The sequence below is a fragment of the Pipistrellus hanaki genome (genome assembly GCF_964339955.1).
Source record: "Pipistrellus hanaki genome assembly, chromosome: 4".
In the NCBI taxonomy this organism is placed as follows: Eukaryota; Metazoa; Chordata; class Mammalia; order Chiroptera; family Vespertilionidae; genus Pipistrellus; species Pipistrellus hanaki.
The window spans coordinates 68,516,830-68,536,105 of record NC_140506.1 but is presented as its reverse complement, the minus strand read 5'-3'; the positions used below and the strand labels follow the sequence as shown (position 1 = coordinate 68,536,105).

Genomic DNA, 19,276 nt, shown 5'->3' with positions numbered 1-19,276 from the left:
GCTTGTGAATAAATGGAATTCTCATACTCAAGGGTCAATGACTAATAATAACAGCTATGCTTTTCCCCTGGTCAAAGACATTTGCATTTCAGTATCAAGGCCTTAAGCCAATGTGTAAATTAAGTGGTAGGATTTCTTCAAAAAGGGCAGAATTAAGGGTCTGAGAGGAAGCACCAGGACCTTTGCTACTAGAACATAAATTGAGATGCTTCCAGGAACTAGGTGGGATCAAAGAGATGAGTAAGCAGGTCAGGGAAAACTCATAAAGCACTTGTTCATTCTAAAAATTTTGGCTCCAGGGAGTCAAAAGGTATAAACTCCCAGTTATAAAATAATGTCATGAGGCCCTAGCCAGTTTGGCTCAGTGGATAGATCATTGGCCTGCTGATTGAAGGGTAATGAGTTCAATTCAAGTCAAGGGCTTGTACCTCGGTTGTAGGCTCCTCCACAGCCTGAGCCCTGGTCAGGGCTCTGCAGGAGGCAACCAATCAATGTGTTTCTCTCACATTGATGTTTCTCTCTGTCTTTCCCTCTCTCTTCCACTTTCTCCAAAAATCAGTGAAAAAATATCCTCAGGTTAGGATTTAAAAAACATTAAATAAGTAAATAATAAATAAATAAATAAATAAATAAATAAATAAATAAATAAATAAAATAATGTCATGAGGATGTAATGTAAAGCACGATGACTATTTATATATATAAAAGCCTATGTGACAATTATGATGGAATGACCAGAACTACTGGAATGTCCAGTTGCTATGATGTACATTGACCACTGGGAGTAGACACTCAATGCAGAAAGCTGCTCCCAGTCTGCAGACCCCGATTGCTGATGTGGCCTGCCAGCCAACCTCCCAGGTCCCTTCCCAGCCTGCAGGCCTAATTGCCTGATTGCCTGATTGGGGCCAGGGTAGGTGAAAGCAGACCAAGCAGCAAGGGAAGGAGGAAGTGGGAGAGGCGGGGAGGTAAGGAACCACACAGGCAGTGAGGGAAGGAGGAGGCCAGGAGGCAGGAAGGCAGGGAGGCAAGGAACCTCCATTAGCCCTGATTGCCAACCAAATCTAGGGGCCCTGCCATGCATGAATTTCATGCACCAGGCCTCAAATAGTTAATAATACTGTATGGGATGCATGGCTCATGGACACTTCTCCAAATGGCCCATGGGTTCTATCAATGCTCTATGCAAAAACCTCCACTCTGTCCAGCTCTCTGTCCACACTCTCAACAGTGGTGAGAGTGAGCTTTGGCAGATGTCTACTGAGCACATGCAGAAAGCTGGCTCATATATGTGGGCCAGAAAGAGATCACAAACTTGAGCTTTATCTCCACCCTTGGGAAAGCAAAAGGGAGGCTGTCAACACTTGGTCAGGTGTGTTGCAGGATGCAGAAAAGGTATACAAGTTTAAGAATTCTGCCACAAGAGGGAGCATAAAGGGAGCAGGCTTATCAATAGGTCTGAGAAAGCCTCAGAATCCCTAGCAGATCTGAGAGAGGTATTTACCTTCCAATATTAGTCAAGACCAAAGGTGGTGACGTGAGCACACAATGCAAGACTTCAGGAATATTAAATAACAAGGAAATATGACACCACTGAAGAGATACAATATGTACCAGTAACCGACCTCAAGGACATGAAGATTTATAATTCACCTGTCTAAGAATTCAAAAAAGCTATTTTAAGGAATCTAAATGAGTTAAAAGAAGACACTGAAAAACACTCAACAAGATCAGGAAAACAATGCATAAACAAAATGAGAAGTTTAACAAGGAATAAGAAATAATTTAAAAAGACCAAACAAATTCTGGATTTAAAGAATGTAAATAAAAATGCAATAGAAAGCATCAACATAAGAATGGATCAAGTAAGAAAAGAAACTATGAAGTAGAAGATATTTTGATGCTATCCAGTTAAAGGAGAGAGTGAAAAAAAAAAAAAAAAGAACGAGAGTGAAAAAGAGATCAACCAATGAATTTTATCCATAACCCATGGACATAGACAATAGGGTGGTAAAGGCCTAGGGTAGGGGGCAGTTACAGGCTAGGAAGGGTCAATGGGGAAGAAGAGGACATATGTAATACTTTTAACAATAATTTTTTTTTAAAAAAGAGTGAAGGAAGTTGGTTACATAATCTATGGGATAACATCAAAAGAAGCAATTGTGAATCTCTGAAGGAAAAGAGAGGAATAAGGGAGCAGAAAGTTTATTTAATGTACATATTAAACTTATACAATGGTATACTTCAATTATATCTCAATAAAACTAAAAGACAACAACAAAATTATGATCCAAAGAGTCTCTGATAAAGTTAAATATTTATAATTGCCAGTCTAACGTTATATAAAAGCAAAGCAAATCCCTTAAAGCATTTTTTTTCAAATAAGTCGATTCTATAGGCCATCAGTTCCATCATGTTCTTTGGGGGGACTAGTGGGAGGTTAGGGAGAGATTAGGAAATTCCATGGTAAAATAGGTTTGAGACATGCCTTTACTCCAAGCATGCTCAGAGCCTTTAACAGACTACCTTAAAGGGGATCCAGCACTACAATCTAACTGGATAAATTTTGCAGGACAATTAATTATTCAGTGGCTCACAATAGGGGCATGCAACTACCAGGGCCCAAATTTCTAGAAACCTATTTTCCTCTCTGCATCAACAGATAGATTTCATTTGAGGTGGCACATTTCATTTTCTGACCCTCAATTACATGCTAACTACAATAAATTAACTGAGTTATTTTTCGGCTTAAACAACTGCCATATCTTTAGACTTGCCATAACGGCCTCTGGCCCTCCAATGTGCCCAGCTGGCCTGGGAGGCCCACCTTCCGATCATGTTGCCTCCTGTGACCTTAACTGAGAAGGCTTCTTCCCGTTCTCTGTAGTGGTTCTCTGAGAGCTTGACCTGATATCTTTCAAGAAAGCAAACAAACCATACACACTTAGAACTTGAGCTACCACTGAAGCTTGAGGAAAGAATAGTGTCTGTGCAGTTTTGCTTATATCAGTGCACGGGTCTTCCTCTCCCATTAGTATCTCTGTGTGTGGCCCAGAGGGATGTACTAAGTTTATGCTGGATTATCTGTAAAAGTTCGGACAGTTGTGCTATCCCAAACTAAAAAAAAACAACAAGTTCTGTTACCACCTGGTCATGCAAATGTTTTGTGGTTAGTCGCTTAGATCAAAATGTGTTTTTGCCATTATTTTTAAATGACTTTGCTCTAAAAGGATTTGAACCAATATGCAACAAAAATGGCTTCTCAGTTCTGAGCTTTTATAGTAGCTATTATCTATCTATATAAAGAGGCTGCATAAATTATTAGGCCTGTAAAAATGCTATCTGCCCTGCAAAGACTACAGTTGCAAAAACTCATTTTCTAGAGATAAGGCAAGAATTTTCATTGTTTCTCTCAGCCCTCTATGGGACCCTAAAGCCAGGCTTCCTTAAGCAAAAAAGAGCTGCAGATGTGATTTCTATTTGTTTAGACTGAGTCATGATTTCTGTCTGTTAGAACAAGGCTATCTTGAATTTATAGTGTTTTTTTTAATTATTATTAAATTCATGGTTTCTATTTATAAAATCCTAACAAGTGGCAGACATTGGCCATTAGAGAGGCCACAAAGGTTTTCTGCATTGTTTTCCAGTGTCCTATCTTCCCTGCTAGCAAAGGCCAATGACTAAAATTGGGAAGCAGAAGTTTAGGTTCCAATAGATGTGTAGGGGGAATTGGAATTTCTGCTGGTGCAGTGTGTGGACAAGGGGCCTTTCCCAGTATTTACTGGTAGGTTCCTCTGAACCACATCAGGCTCCATAGCAACAGAGCGCTGGGTCCCATGGAAACATGGAAAAATCCACTGCCACTGGCAGAAAGGGCATCAAGGGTGTGTACACTGAGGAATATACCATCTGATCGCTGTCAGTTCAGGGCTCTTTGGCTAGCCTAAAAGGATTGTCTCACTATTAGCTGTACTCAAAAGGGGCTGCATAAAAGAGTCTACACCCTAAGGTTGTTTGAAAATATTTTAACAAGGTCACAACTTTATTATTAAACAAGCCTGTAAGATTCAAACATACTCAGAGCAGAGAGCTCAGGTTGCCTTCAACTTCAGAGAGGTGGTCCTCCCCTCCTAACCTCTCTCTGTGCTCCTCTAAAGTCCCCAAGAGCCCGGCTTGCCAACACAGCACCGCCAAACGCTAAATCTTCACAGCCTCATACAAGGCATTCTGTCGGCACTCTAGCTCTTTTCATCCTGAAAAACCTGCCCCAACTTTTCAGCAGCCAAAGACCAAAATGACATGATGACTAGATAGAGAATTAAAGGTGTCCTTCCGTGACTTCCAAGTCAGAGAAACAAGTATCTGCTGCCCAGCTCTTCCCAAAAGCCCAATTTGCCCACGTCTGAAATATCCTTCCTATCAGGCCCTCCTATGGCTGATGCTGAGGCAAAAGGTAGCTGTTGAATATCTTTCTGCATTCCCAAACAAAATTTCTGACAATATAATCCTGAGCTAGCTTAGCAAATATTCCAGTTCACAGAAGAAGCTCATTTTCCTGGGGACCAGAGCAGGAACAGTACATAGGACCCCCAGTTAAAGGGAGAAGCTATTGTACGTGTAGCAAGAGCCTGTGGGCCAAGTGCATGACTCAGGAACCTCAGCTGATATCTCTATGACTCAAAGGTCCAAAATGCTATAGGATGCCAGACAGAGTCTAATATAAGGATGGCAAATGTGGGCCCTTGGGTTATACCAAGAACAAGACAGATCACTAATGAGTCGTCTATCTGTTCTCTCTCAGCACAAATATGGCCTCAGACTTCTTCTAAACACAAGGTTCCAGGTAGCCACTTCCAAGAGAAGGTACCTTCTCTCCCAAAAGGGAAACTGTTAGTTTTGGTCTAACAATATTCCAAAATAAAAAAGAAGGGGGGAAATGTATGGATTATATGGCAAAATACCCTTATGCAGCCCCCTAAAAGTGCTACTTCTGTGGCAGATTGTCTCCTTGAAGAAACACAGTCCTGGGTAAGTGAGCTGCAGATGTCTCTAAGTCCTTAACCCACATTTTGGGTTTAAACCCTATTACTTACTGAAGCATGATATTCAAACATGAATAAAGTTTATCTGCCAGAATTATTTTTTATGTAAACACCAAACACAGTTCTAGTCCCCTTATTTGCCTACAGCCAACTCAGTTTTTCATAAAGTTGGCCAAGCTAAAAATCAGTTGTGAATATTCATTCACTGCATGGTAATCAATTGTCACACTCATCTCTGCTAAGGACAGGAAATCATATACAGTTCCGTGTGTGGGAGTTCAGGCTTCTTATTTACGGTTCCCAAGTTCTCTTAACGAGTGCCAAAGACATGCAGGGCACATCCATGGGAACTGATCTTCTACTCAGAGCTGGTCGACAAGGCAATCGAGCGGGTGACCCAGCCCCCAAACCTCTCCTGTGTCTTCCTTGAAAGTCACACTGCCTGCAATACCCCCATTCCAGCTTTGATTTGAAGTTAGTATTTGACCTCTTCCATCAAACAAACATAGACTAGGAGTTGTCTACCACCAAGGAAACATTCGCCAGAATGTTCCCTTCCTTTGCAGTAGCACCCAGCGGGAGAAGACGGCATCTGGGCAGAAGATGGAAGCTGGATTGGAGAAGGGCCATGCTTTTTGTCCATTCTGATTCTGTTGCAAACAGCCCTGCTTAAGATGATTTACTTTCTCTCTGATCAGCCAAGGTGAAGCCAAGGACATTGGAGTGAGAATGTACAGTCGGCCCAATCTTGGGATCAACCAATCCTTCCCACAGAGGGAGAGTGGCCACTTTCCACTCTGCTGCTGCTTTTCCTGTGATCCTGCCCTAGTCCCATGAAACCAAACCTATAGGCAATCTCCACTTGCTAACAGGGCGGGTTCCAAAGAGGTGTTTGGAAGTCAGTTTTGTGTACCTCCAAACACGTTTTCTAGAATTCTAACTTGTAAATAATGGCTAGGTGCCCAGGGCAGCCTACAATACACATTTGTTCCATAATTTACAGCTCTGACTTTCAAATGGTGTTCCACCACGTACTGGTGTGCTGCAAGAATTTTTAAGATGTGCAATACCTGATTATTTAGTCAGAGGCACTGACCTCTTTTCCCTTAGAATGTCAAACAACAAATGACAACAGCCAACCCGACAATAGCCATCTGGTGTGAGTGAATCAAAGTTATACCTTTTTTTTTTTTTTTTTGCCATATCGGCAAAAAACATAATATATTTTTTGATGTGCCACAGAATTTCAGTAGTTAGTTCCTGTGTGCCATGAGCTGTAAATGGTTGAAAATTGCTGTGGAGATCACGAGTGTGGGTCTCAACTCCTTCCCATGTGCCAGCGCATTCACGTTTCAGTTCGGGCTGCCTAGCTCCTCTTGCTGCCACAGGACTGGAGACTATTCCTCTCTCCTCAGAGTTTCATGGTAGGGGGTCATAAAAAAAAAACAGGAGGTCGCCCTGGCTCCAGACCACCACTGGAGTTGAAAACAGTTGAGCTCTTAGGAGAGGGGATCTGTGGAACTCTGAGGTGAGGATGAATCCCTGTGATGCTGGTGAGAATAAGGGGCTTCAAAGAGCCTGGCTTCTGCTGACTTTTCCCTGACGTGTGTTATTCAAGTCCCAGTCTCAGACTGTCTCCTTTACCAGCCCTGAAATCAGCCAGTTTCCCTCTCCACTGCCACCTGTTGTTTCTAATCAGCATTTCTGTGGCTCTTTGAGAAACCAATCAGTCTCACTTCATCCCCCAGCCTGTTCCTGTCACTGAAAGGAAAACACAAATGGCACCAGGAAATAATGTCTTAAATCTCAGTGATACAGGATACAGCATCTAAAACAGACAACGGTCACAGTATGTTCCATCAAGGCAGTAATCAAGGACCATGTTTTCTGGTATTTAAAAAAAACTTCAGAAAACACAAAGAAATATTATGTAGCCCTAAAAAAAGAAATCCTGTCAAAATGCTGCAACATGGATGAGGTTGCTGAGGATATTATACTAAGTTCGTCATTAAAGGACAAATACCACATAATTTCTAAACGTAATAAAAAATCGCAATATGAAATAGCTAAAGTAGTCAAATACTCGACACAGAAAATAGAAGTAAATGGCTGCAGGAAAGGCAAAGGGGGGCTTTCAGTTTCAAAAGACGAAAAAGTTCTAGAGCTCTATTGCACAACAATCTGAATATACCTAATACCACTTAAAGATTATTAAGATGGGCCCTGGCTAGGTAGCTCAGTCGGTTAGAGCATCATTTCAATATCCTAAGGTTGCAGGTTTAATCCCAGTCAGGGCACATACAAGGAGCAGCCAAAAAATGCATAAATAAGTGGAACAACAAATCAATTTTTCTTTCTCTCTCTCTCTCAAATTAATAATCTAAAAAAGTTTTAATGATTAAGATAGTAAATTTAATGTTATATCTTTGTTTTTACTCTAATCTAAAAATAAAAGAATAAATAACTTCACATACAGAAGAGACCACAAAAATTTAGTGTGGTGATTGCTAAGGAGGGGTAGAGGAGGAGGGATGTAGTGGAGGGTTCAGTGGGGATAAATGGTGATGAAGGAGACTTGACTTGGGGTGGTGAACACAGTACAGAGTACAGATGATATGCTGTGGAATTGTGCACCTGAAACCTGTATAATATTGTTAACCTGTGTCACCCAATAAATTCAATAAAAAAGGGGGGAAAAGTGAACCAAAAAACATGAGATGCCAAAATTATTGGCTTAGAAGTTAATCAACTTTTAGTCTTGTGAATATTTTAATTTTAACATAGAAATGTGTAAAAGAATCAAAATATAGAGTGTTTATAATTTTAGATTTTAAAATATATTTGTAATATTTAAAGGCCTGTTAGAATAAGAGGGCAGTCTTCTAATTTCACTTTTTCAATGTGTAATGCAATAATTGATTAGAAATGTTATTTTAAAGTTGAAATCTTACAAATAGAATATTACAACATTTAAAAGAACTTTGAATAAAATCCAGGATTTGAAGGAAGAGAACACATATATTGATCTAAGCCTCGCCTGCGAGTGTGTGTGTGTGTGTGTGTGTGTGTGTGTGTGTGTGTGTGTGATGTCCATGTGCTGTTCTGAACAGCCCTGCTCAGCTCCTGTAGATTCATGCATATGGCATCTTTTATGAAGTCAGTACATATCATATTTGTTTTCCCTTTTTCCTGCTGCCTTCTCTTTCAAGGGAACCTCAAAGAGGTATTAGTAGCTTATCTGAGGTCACACAGCTGAGTGGTACTGTCACCTGGCACTGCAGATTCTTAAGCCCAGATGTGTCTGATCATTCCTAGTGCCTTCAGATTAGAACAGACCTTATCTCTCTCTCTGCTACTCAACACGAATGTCTCGGCTCAGAAAGCAAAGATGCCCTCCAGCTGTGTGTTGAGCCAAAATATTTGAATAAAATCATTTTTAAAAATCTCTCTTCTACATATCCAATGCACAATGGTAAAAGACCTCGGTTGCAAACTGCATGTTGTGTGATAGTCTAGGATTTTCTAAAGTGTATCATCAAATAACAAACTTCTCTCAAGACATCTCAGAATGAATTGGTGAGATGGAGAGGGGAGGGAAGAGAGAAAATGTCAATTAAAAAAATCCACTTTGTGACCCATGACTATAGTCACTTCTTATTGTGACAGCTCCTCTACTTTTAATAAGCCTCATGATTCTATTCACCAGCAAAGAACACGTTGGCCTCCCAGAAGTTGATGCAGTACTCTGGTCATCTGCTGTGGGAAAGTTTCGTCTCTGTTCCCTTCTGTGACCTAAATCTAATCACTCCTCCACCCATTTCCAAAGAGACGTGTACTGAAAACGGTGATTAACATTACTATATCTGGCCTCGAAGCATCTATCTATAGCATCTGTTTTCTCCTGGAGGGGAAATTCATTTGGGGATTTTCGATAGGACAGAGGGACAGAGTAAATGCTTCCCTCCTTACACAGACCAAGAAAGCAGCAGCCGAAAGAGAAAGGCAATGACCCACAATGCCCTATCTCCCCAGGCCTCCATCTCTGCTGCTGTGAACAGAGGCAAGCCGGCACTGGGAAAATAAGCGAACCCCATAGAAATGAAAGTCTTACTTACGGACACACATTTCCCTGCTTTCATAAAATCCAGGACAGCACTGCGATTTGCGCCTATACATAGTCTTCTCCCCATGTCGATAGGCTGTCCGATAACTGATTCTATATAGAGGAAAAAAGCACAGTTACCTCTTTTGACCTGCAATTAGATTAGAAATAAATAATGTATATTTCAATACAGAGCTATTAAATAGAATAAAGGTATTAAAAGCAAAGTATTTAATGACTGTTATCAAATTCCTTCCCAGTTAGCCAAACTCGCAAATATATCTGAGCTTTCATTACCTGTGCCGTGTACACTTAAACCAGTTCAGAATGTCAGTGCAGCTGGTATAGTAAATTTGGTCAAAGGGATGTGGGTACGACTCTTGCACAGTTACTGAGTAGCTGAAAAGAAGAGGAAAGATAAAGAATCAAGATTTCTCTTTCTTACATTAATTATATGTTATGTAAAAAAAACAAAAACCAAAAACAAAAAAAACGCAATCACAGGCTAAATTAGCCCCATTTGCAATTCCATACTGACTTAGAGTCTCCATGTTTTTTACAGGTTTTTATTTGAATCAGAACCCAAACTAAAAATATATTTAAAAGATAAGAGTTCATGCTATAAATTTCAAAAGAAATTCTCTTTTAGAATTCACCATAAATTCTGATATTCCTAAGTTTTAAAACATATCACCATATTTTTTTCTGTATTTCATTCTATCCTCTCACCCCAGGGGTCCAGGGATAACCAAAACCTTTCACAATAAAAGTTTTCAATCTAAGTCTGCATGCAGATAATAAGAGTAATCAGCAAAGAGACACTTTGGGTATTCATAACAGCACATTTTGCTACTGACTCTGGAATGTCAGGAAGAGGCTATTTCCTGGGTTGAAACTTGCAATAATTTGCTTCTGGTGCCTGCCCCACTTCTCAGACAGTGGAAGCATATGCACAGCCTCTGGATTAAAACTACTAAAGACGTCTCTAAAACCAGTAAACCTATGGCTGACACAATTAGTTTAAAATGATCATACCAGACCTGTTGATATTTAGGCAGCCTGTTTTCCAATACGTTTTCACTAACAACTTCTGATTAAAGGAAAAGCATGCACTCCTATGGGCCTAAGAATGTGGATGGAAAACATCCATGAAATACATGTATAAAGAACTGTCAGTGTTCAATCCCATACTTCATTTTAAAAGAGCTTTGAGTTCCTGCCTGCAGGAAGATCTAAAGAATCCTCCTTTCCATACAGTTTATTTTCTTTAACATTCTCTTAAAGACTTCCACTGAGCTGAAATCACGAACTCAATCACTCAAGTTCACTAAAAGAAACTAACAACTAGAGAAGGTACCGAAAAAAAGAGGTCAACATTTCAGCAGCACGAAAAATTCAGATTAGATATAGAGCAGAACCTCCCAATTTGAAAAGCTGTGTGGTGCAGGCCCCACCAACAGTGGCCTTCCTTTCCCCAGCTGGTCTGTCAGTCACTGTGTACTTAGGCTTCCATTGGACACCCATGAAATAATCATACTATCCACACTTTTGTGTTCATTCTTTGGGACATTGCAACTTGATTTCTAGGCAAATTTAGGGTTTCTCCGCAAATCTTTGGCAGCTGCAGTAGGTCTATAAAAAGCTCATCGGATGAGAAGCCAGTGTGATAGTTCTAATCGGACACTGGGAAACTGGATGGCCTTCAGCAGATAACCCCACTTCCCTGGGTTCTGATGGTCAGATTTTAAAACCACGAGGTCAAGCATGGTCTGAAGATCCCTTCCCATGTGGCATTCTGAACTTCTAACCCGTTTTAGGATTATTTCCTTTTACTCTAGTCGATGACACCCACTGTTACCTGCAAGAACAGGTTCGGAGGAGAGTAGAGTGTGCTGTTACCTACATCTGCAATATAACTCCTTTTGGGTAAAGCAAGAGGCCTCCATTAAAATATAAATGTTCTTAGAATTAAATTTCATATTAAGCTATTAATATTTTCTTCAGACCACTAGCAGTGTCCTGAGGTTCAGATTGATGCAGACTCTGAGACTTCCTTGCCAACTTTTTGTCCTTCCCACCCAGCTGCTTGTAAATAGCTAAATGTTGAGGCCTGCCGCACTGTTTCTCCATTCCACTGCGATGAAGAGCACAGAGAGTGAATGCCCCCTGAAAGGGCTGTTGTAAAGGTGCGGGGCTACATTGCCCGTGGGAAAAACAGAGCAGCTTTCCACCGGTGCTGCAGGAATAAAAAAGAAACCACTCTAAATTAATGCCATTTGGGGGTAAAAATCGTTCTATGGGGCTCTGCCGTATTAATTTAGCAATTTAGCTTAACTAAATTAGTTTGCTGGAATTTTCCTAAATTTTCCAAGGACATGTTATGTTGTTAAGGTTTGAATGCCTTCGAACAAACGTGATCACCAACAAACAATCCCGGCCAAATACATCCCATTTGATGTGGCTTGGAGAACTGATGCCACAAGCACACAGGAAAAATATTTCTACTCATTTCTAGTGGCCTAGAAGAGTGCTTACACAAGAGGACATGTGCAAGCACAGGAATTTCCTCTTCTTGCCACTTGCTGCTCTCCAACAGTATACATCTGCAGGATGCTTCTCTCGTTTGAATACACAAAAAAGCTCTTCTCTATAAAAGAGAAATCAAGCCATTTAGGATTCCAATTCAATAAACTTATTGAACCAATTCTATGAAATTCCTGATATCAAGAAGCTCTCAGGAAAGTCCAGCCTTTAAATACTAAAAATAATGGGATACAGCTTTAATGGAGATATGTAGGCAGTTTGGGGAAAATAGGACTATAAAATTCACTTGAGCATTTCCCTTCTATTTTGATTCTTTGCATTCAAGTTATTCAGAGGCTTACACTCAATTCATAACTGACTGAATATAAATTACAATTTGGCCTGAAGCTGAAGCTCCCACTTAAGTTTATAGAAGAAGAATTTTAAACTTTGTCGACCCAAATTTATTGTCCCTTCTGTTGCTGTTTTTTTTATATACATTTTTTCTTTTCTACACCGTCTTTCTTTTTTTTCTTTTTTTTTTAATAGTATTATAGTCACACAACAAAGTTTGGAAAATAATTTTTAAGAAAGAGAGAGATGAGAGAATTCCATAAGTCTTCCATCACCATCAATAGCATTTTACTGTATTTATTTCGTCTCTAGGGGATTTTAGTTTTAGTTTAGTGTATTTTCTTTTTATATTCTTATAGTCATGCTATGCACCTGAGTTTGGAGCCCATTTTTTAAACTTCAGAGTTCATGTCATAAGAATTTTCCATGTTAGTAAACAGTCTTCAAATTCTGATTGCCAACTACTCCCTAAGTGCCTACACCTAATGTACTCAATACCCACCGGCTGCTATTCCATAAGCTGTCACTTTTCCAGGGGCCACTTTCTGGAAGCTGTGTGCTGGTACCGTGAAGGGTACCCTGATCATTGGCCCGCCTCCTCTAGTCTTTATCACTGCCTCTCTGGCCAATGCCTCAGCTGCTGCTGGAACTTACACAGCACCTCTGCTAACACTTTCACATTCATGAGCAGCTGCTCCCAAAGTCGCAGAGCAGGATGGTCTAGCCCAGTTATTTTCACACGGTGTGCTGCAAGAATGCTTAACATATGCAATACCTGAACTACTTAGTCAGGGGCATGACCCCTTTTCCCTTAGACATGTGGTCTGCAAACTGCAGCTCGCGAGCCACATGCGGCTCTTGGGCCCCTTGAGTGTGGCTCTTCCACAAAATACCACGGCCTGGGTGAGTCTATTTTGAAGAAGTGGTGTTAGAAGAAGTTTCAGTTTAAAAAATTTGGCTCTCAAAAGAAATTTCAATCATTGTACTGTTGATATTTGGCTCTGTTGACTAATGAGTTTGCTGACCACTGCCTTAGACTGTCAAGTGAGAAAAAAAATGACAACAGCCAAAATCAGTTTGGTTCAGTGGATAGAGCCTCGGTCTGTGGACCGAAAGGTCCCAGGTTCGATTCCGGTCAAGGGCATGCACATTGGTTGCGGGCACGCCGGGGGTGTGCAGGAGGCAGCTGGTCAATGTTTCTCTCTCATCAATGTTTCTAGCTCTTTATCCCTCTTCCTTACTCTCTGTGGAAAATCAATACCATATTTTCTGGCGTATAAAACGACCGGGCGTATAAGACGCCCCCCTAATATATAATGACAATAGCCAATACAACAATAGCCATCTGGTGTGAGTGAATCAAAATTATACTTTTTTTTGTGTCAGCATAACATATATCTTTTGGTGGCTGCAGAATTTTAGTAATTAGTTTATGTGCTATGAGATGAAAAAGGCTGAAGATTGTTGACCTAGTCCAATCTCGTTTTCATCACAAATGAGCAACACTGAGTGTCCCAGTGCTAGTGGGTAGTCTAGACTCAGCACTAATATCACGACTCCCTGGACACTCCCTGCTCCTCTGTCTCCTTTCAAATGTCACTAGGACATCTAAAGCTTCTAAAGCAGAGAATGGGGGGAAAATTGTGGAATGAAAGGAATCTGATCTCAATCCCGGACTATTTTAAGCATCCAGATGCAAAACCCTTTATCTCCTGCTTGTTTGTTTAACCTTCTCAACACACTGAAAACATATCATCAGTGTGATGTTAACCTATAAGTATTATCCAGGGAGAAACCCCAGCAAGATTTAGTTTAAGGTCGAAGAACATGGAGGAAATAAGCCATCACCAGTTGGACACATTCCAAAGTGGTTAATTACATTTTATCTGCTTAAATTATCTTGTTACTGAAATCAGATATGATAACAATCATCATTTCTTATCTCTGCTTGCTTTAGATTGCTGCTTCAATTACTATCAGTTCTGTGTTCCACCCCCAACAGGTTGGCTGAGCAAAGAACAGCTTCTCTTCATTTGTGCCTTCCTTAGAAGGAAGAACTTGGACTCACAGAACAGAAAGAGAGGATGGGGAGAAGGAACAGGTGATTCATGGAATTACTCATGTTCCAAAAGGATGCAGTGCAGAATTCCTTTGATAACTATACCTCTTGGGTATTTTAAATTACTTCATTTTTCTTAATTTCATTTTAAGTACAACTTCTGAGAATCAGCATTGCTGCATTAAAATGAGGCATACTTTTAATTGAAAATAAATCGTTTCTAGGTCTGAGGTGGGGCTAGAGACCCCACATTTCCCACAAGCTCCAAGGTGAGGCTCATGCTGCACTCGGAGAAGCAAGCCTCCAGGTGACTCCATGGCTCCGAACCATCGGGTACAGGTGGGTGTTAGTACAGGAAAGTCTGCAATGAGCCCTCTTCAGCCCTACTGGTAAGACTTGTGTCCCTAAGCTAACCATCCTCTCCCCTTTTCCATTCAAGCCCATTTTAGTTTTCAAAAATATACAAGAACCTGTCACCTGCACCTTTATTTGATCATTTTAATCCATCCTCCATTCTCCATGCTTCTCAAAACAATCCCACTTTCCTTTTCCTTTCTTCAAAGAATCATTTCTAGCTTTGTAACAGAAAATCTATCCATAAGAAGATTGTAGCTGTCAATCCTTCTAGCAGTTCATTCAATATAGGAAAAAAATAAAAGTCAGGAAAAAAATCGCCATCATTTCCCGATTTTTTCATGCTCAACCTCCCGGTCCATTAGTGACTATGTTAGAGGTTATCTTAATTACTTGTGCAACAGTTGGATTATATTACAGTTAAAAATGAATGTGTCCCTTGCCTTTCTGCCTCTCTTTCTCCTCCCTCCCAATTGATGTCCATTATTAGTCATCTCCTATCAGAAGGTGAAAGCTCCTTCGAGAATTATTAATAGAAGGCAGTGTTTCAGACACTTGGGATCATCAGTGGTGAATAAAACAGTGCAAGTAAGTGTTGGCAAATTTGGTCAGATACTGAGCAAGGAATCAGGACAAAATGTGTATCTGAAGTCTTGGATTCTTTTCTCTTCATAGCCTTTCCCTTGGAGCACCTGTCGGTTCACATTTCATCATGCTCCCACACCCACATTCCCACACACTTCCAGGCCCATATTCCAAATTGGCCTTATGAACACAACAGAGCAAACTACTTGAGTCCCTTCCCTCTCAAATCGGCTCTCTTCCTTTTATCTTTCCACATGTGCAATGACACCGTCACTCTCACACAGCCTTTTCTGCTTCCTTCACATCCTGTCGTCAATGTTTTACCAAGACCTGATGATTTTTATTTCATGGCATCTTACAAATTTGTTCTTCCTCCTATTCCATCACTATTATCTTCCAGGAAGTTCAACCACAAGTGGACTCTCCCTTTTCTGAATGTGAGATGTATTTTTATTACTTTAATAAATATTATATGCTTTGTTAATGAAACGTTTTATGAGTGGTGCTGTAATGACTATAAAGATAATACACAGATCCTTCCCCTTACATTCTGTATGATATAGTTAATATCACAAACAAAACTTTATTACATATACATATTTCCTCTACAGCTTCAAGTTTCATAATAATATATAGCTCTATTGATAGATCAGGGAAATGTATTTTTGTTATCCTGATTGTAGTACTGCCCATGGGGATGGGAATGAGCCCTCACTGAAGAATAAAGCTGTGAGTGAGGAGCCAGTGTGCCCTGGGAGAGCAGAGCTGCTGTGCTGGACAGGCTCTGAGCTTTGTGCATCCTACCAGTGGGTGATTAGAGTGTGTGCTCGGTGGGGGAGTAAATACGGTGCTGATGGTGACAGCAAAAAGAGACCAAAAAGCTTATGTCAATGCACTTACAGAAAATAAAAGCACATATTCCTCTCTAGTACTTGACACCTCCTATTTGAAAAACTTGCATTTGCAATGTTATTTCTGAATAAAGATACTTTCTTAGCCATGCAAGTAGCACATCAGAGCTCAGTAGACTGCATTCGATTGTGCTGCACTATCACATGGTTTGTGCTAATTCTGTGTTCCAAAGGGGACCATGAGATCCCCGAGAACAGCCCATTGTTTTGTTCTTTCTCTGTACTTCCTACTGCAGATTGCCCAGGTCTGGACATGACATCATCTGCTCTCATATAATCTATCCAGTCTTGTCCTCCTCCAGTCCTGTAATGACTCAAACCTTTTTAAAATATATATTTTTATTTTTAATATATTTTTATTTATTTCAAAGAGGAAGGGAGAGGGAGAGATAGAAACATCAATGATGAGAGAATTATTGATTGGCTGCCTCTTGCATGCCTTCCCCTGGAGATCGAGCCTACAACCAAAACATGTGCCCTGTCTGGGAATCAAACCGTGATCTCCTGGTTCACAGCTCGATGCTCAACGACTGAGCCATGCCAGAAGGGTTGTACTGACTCTAGTCTTGCTGGGCACAGGCGTCAGGCCATCTCCATTCCTAGAACCCCTCCCGATCACTGCCACCTGCTCATGTCAGCTCTTCAGAAACATCTTAGGTGACACCACCTCCAGGTAGCTTTACCAGTGTCCCCAGAAATGTCTCCCTTTTAGGCCACCGAAAGCACTTTTTTTTTTTTTTTTCTGCCTTACATTTTAAGTGCATTATTATACACTGTCTTCCACTGCTTACTCATTGATTTCCATACAGAAGTCCAACTCCCCCAACTTATTGTAAATAAAGTTAGAGCAGAGACAGGACCTTAGGGAATTCATTTTAACTGAACGATTAATGTAATGTTTTCCCTGACTCTTACAAACTTATAATTGCACCTGTGTAAGAATCAATATATCAAGTTTCACTCCCCCACATAATATATATTCTATAAGACCAAGATGAATAATACTGTCTGATTTATTAGCTATAACTGATTTTTACATAAAAGTAACTTTACAATCATCAAATTCTAACCTTATATATCTGACTGAAGATGACAGTATATAAAGAAATGTATTAGAAATTATTTCTAAGATTACTTTCAGAACTATTACCTTTCCCAATGGCTGCACACATTAGGGTCTTCAAGATTCAGAGATGATCCTGTCTTTATCCAGTGGCATAATAAACAGAAAAATCCCAAGTATGTGTTCAAAGAAATAACCATTTTTCTGATGAGCACCCTACAAGAAAAAAAAATCCAAATTAGAGATGCATTAAAATGACCCAACAGCAGCCATTTGGGACCAATTGTCACCAGGGCTGAAGCATGCATAACAACCACGTATTCAAATAGACAGGTCACAGATTTCATGGTCCAGGGGAGAGAGGTGTTTCTTATGTGGTGCAGGGTGGCCACTGTTTTGTAAATTTCTACAATGTGCAAATCATCATTAATTGCCATCACAACAAAAGCCCTTCTCATCCATGCCAGCTAACATTAAAAGAATCTACCCGAACAACTCAAAGCAATACGGGCTTCCAGATTCTCTCATCAGGCATATTTCCCTTCTGGAAGAAGAAGGCTCACAGTAGAATTTGGCCTCATTTGTCCCAAAGCATAAATGATGAAACAGAAGCCTCATTGACTCAAGAGAGAAGCACCTTAGGCTCAAACTGAGATCAATGTGCCCTGAATACTCTATCCTAGGCACTGTGCAAAACTGGACATAAAGCACAGATCTAGTTCCTGTCTCTGCCCTTTAAGAAATTTATACTTTAATAATTATGACATATATTTCTTACATGTAGTGCTTCAGTTTCCCTACCTGCTGCCATGAAACAAAACCAGTTATTTTACAGCTATTTCTATAAATAAGCTATTTATACAAAGATGTGCAGAAAAAAAGCATAAAACTATTTTGAGGTCAGTGTTAGAGAAAATGAACCTGGTATTACTGAGAGGAAGAGACCATAATAGAAAAACAAATAACAACATGGTGTTTTTGTAAAACAGGGCAGCAAAAGGGAGAGGAGAGGGAGGAGACATTCCAAGCAGAGGAAACTGAAGATGAGGGAGGGCCACGCACTTAGGAGGCTCAACTTAATTCAGTGGGAGAAAGAGGCAGAGAAATAACATGAGTTATATAGGCCATTGCAAAGTTTGTGAACTTCATCCAAGGTTAAGGGAGACCTCAGAAAGGGTGCGGTGACACCAGATAGATCATTCTGGCTGCAGGGGAGAGTGACCTGAAGGAGGAGACCCTTAGAGGGAGATCAGGTAGGACATGACTTGAGGTGAACAAAGGGAGCTACATTGGAGTTGCAGGGAACTGAGATATTTTTAGGAAGTAGAACCCACAGGACTCGGTGACTGAACGTGAGAGTAAAAGAGAGAGAAGGGACTGGGGTGAAGGTGGACCCTCTCTAGATGGGAAGCACAGAAGCCCTCCTCCTCTGGAGGCTGAAGCTTTAGTTCAGTTTTAGATATGTCGTTTGAGGTTCTTATGAGATATTCAAATGAGGTCACCCACAGGCATTTATTGAATGCCTACCATGTGTGAGGTCAGCTCCAGAGTGTAACATTGTAATGGTATATGCGAGGACATCATATCCATCTCTTCGCCTCCAGGGACTCAGCATTTAGTAAGAAGGAAAAGTTTGTCACACTATGTAAAAGTATCCTATATAATGAAAGCCTAATATGGAAATCAACCAAATAGCCAAACAACCTGTGGAACAACTGGTCGATAACACATGCAGTGACCACTAAGGGGCAGATGCTCAATGCAGGAGCTGCCCCCAGCCTGCAGGCCCCAGGCTAGCCAAGGTGGGTGCCAGCAAGGGGGCCCCTCTCCCATTGCCTCACGGATAAGCCCTGATCGTCGGCCAGGCTTAGGGACCCTACCCATGCATGAGTTTCATGCACCAGGGCCTCTAGTTTTATATAATCTAGTTTTATATAATCATTATACAGATAGACTTGAAATAAGAAATCACTGATCCGTTTACCAATTTAAAATAAGCAATAACTAATTAAAACTAACTAAATAATTAATTAAAATTAACTGTTTATAGATAAACTAGTGAAACTAGCAACAACAGGCCAGATTATATGACCCATGCAGTTTGGCATTTTGAGGCGTTATACTAACTTTCCACACCATGAAGTTACCAGTCTTCAGCACTTGGGATCCAAGTGTATTGAATAATAACCTTATGGTTTAAAAAACTAAGTTATCTTAAAACAAACACATAAACAAGAATAGCAACAAAAACCTAATGTTAAGAAACAGTTTATCCTGCAAATT

General features: G+C 40.4%; 1 protein-coding gene across 1 annotated transcript in view; it reads right to left on the bottom strand.

Annotated features, from left to right (window-relative positions):
- The window catches only part of MEGF10 (multiple EGF like domains 10), a 158,241-nt gene that overhangs the window by 96,674 nt on the left and 42,291 nt on the right, over nucleotides 1–19,276 (bottom strand). The window contains exons 2-4 of the mRNA XM_084881395.1: nucleotides 17,081–17,209; nucleotides 9,442–9,543; nucleotides 9,158–9,258 (exon numbers count right to left, since the gene is read on the bottom strand). Coding sequence (XP_084737521.1) covers nucleotides 9,158–9,258; nucleotides 9,442–9,543; nucleotides 17,081–17,193 — 316 coding nt within the window. The 5' untranslated portion in view covers nucleotides 17,194–17,209. The remainder of the gene's footprint in view (nucleotides 1–9,157; nucleotides 9,259–9,441; nucleotides 9,544–17,080; nucleotides 17,210–19,276) is intronic.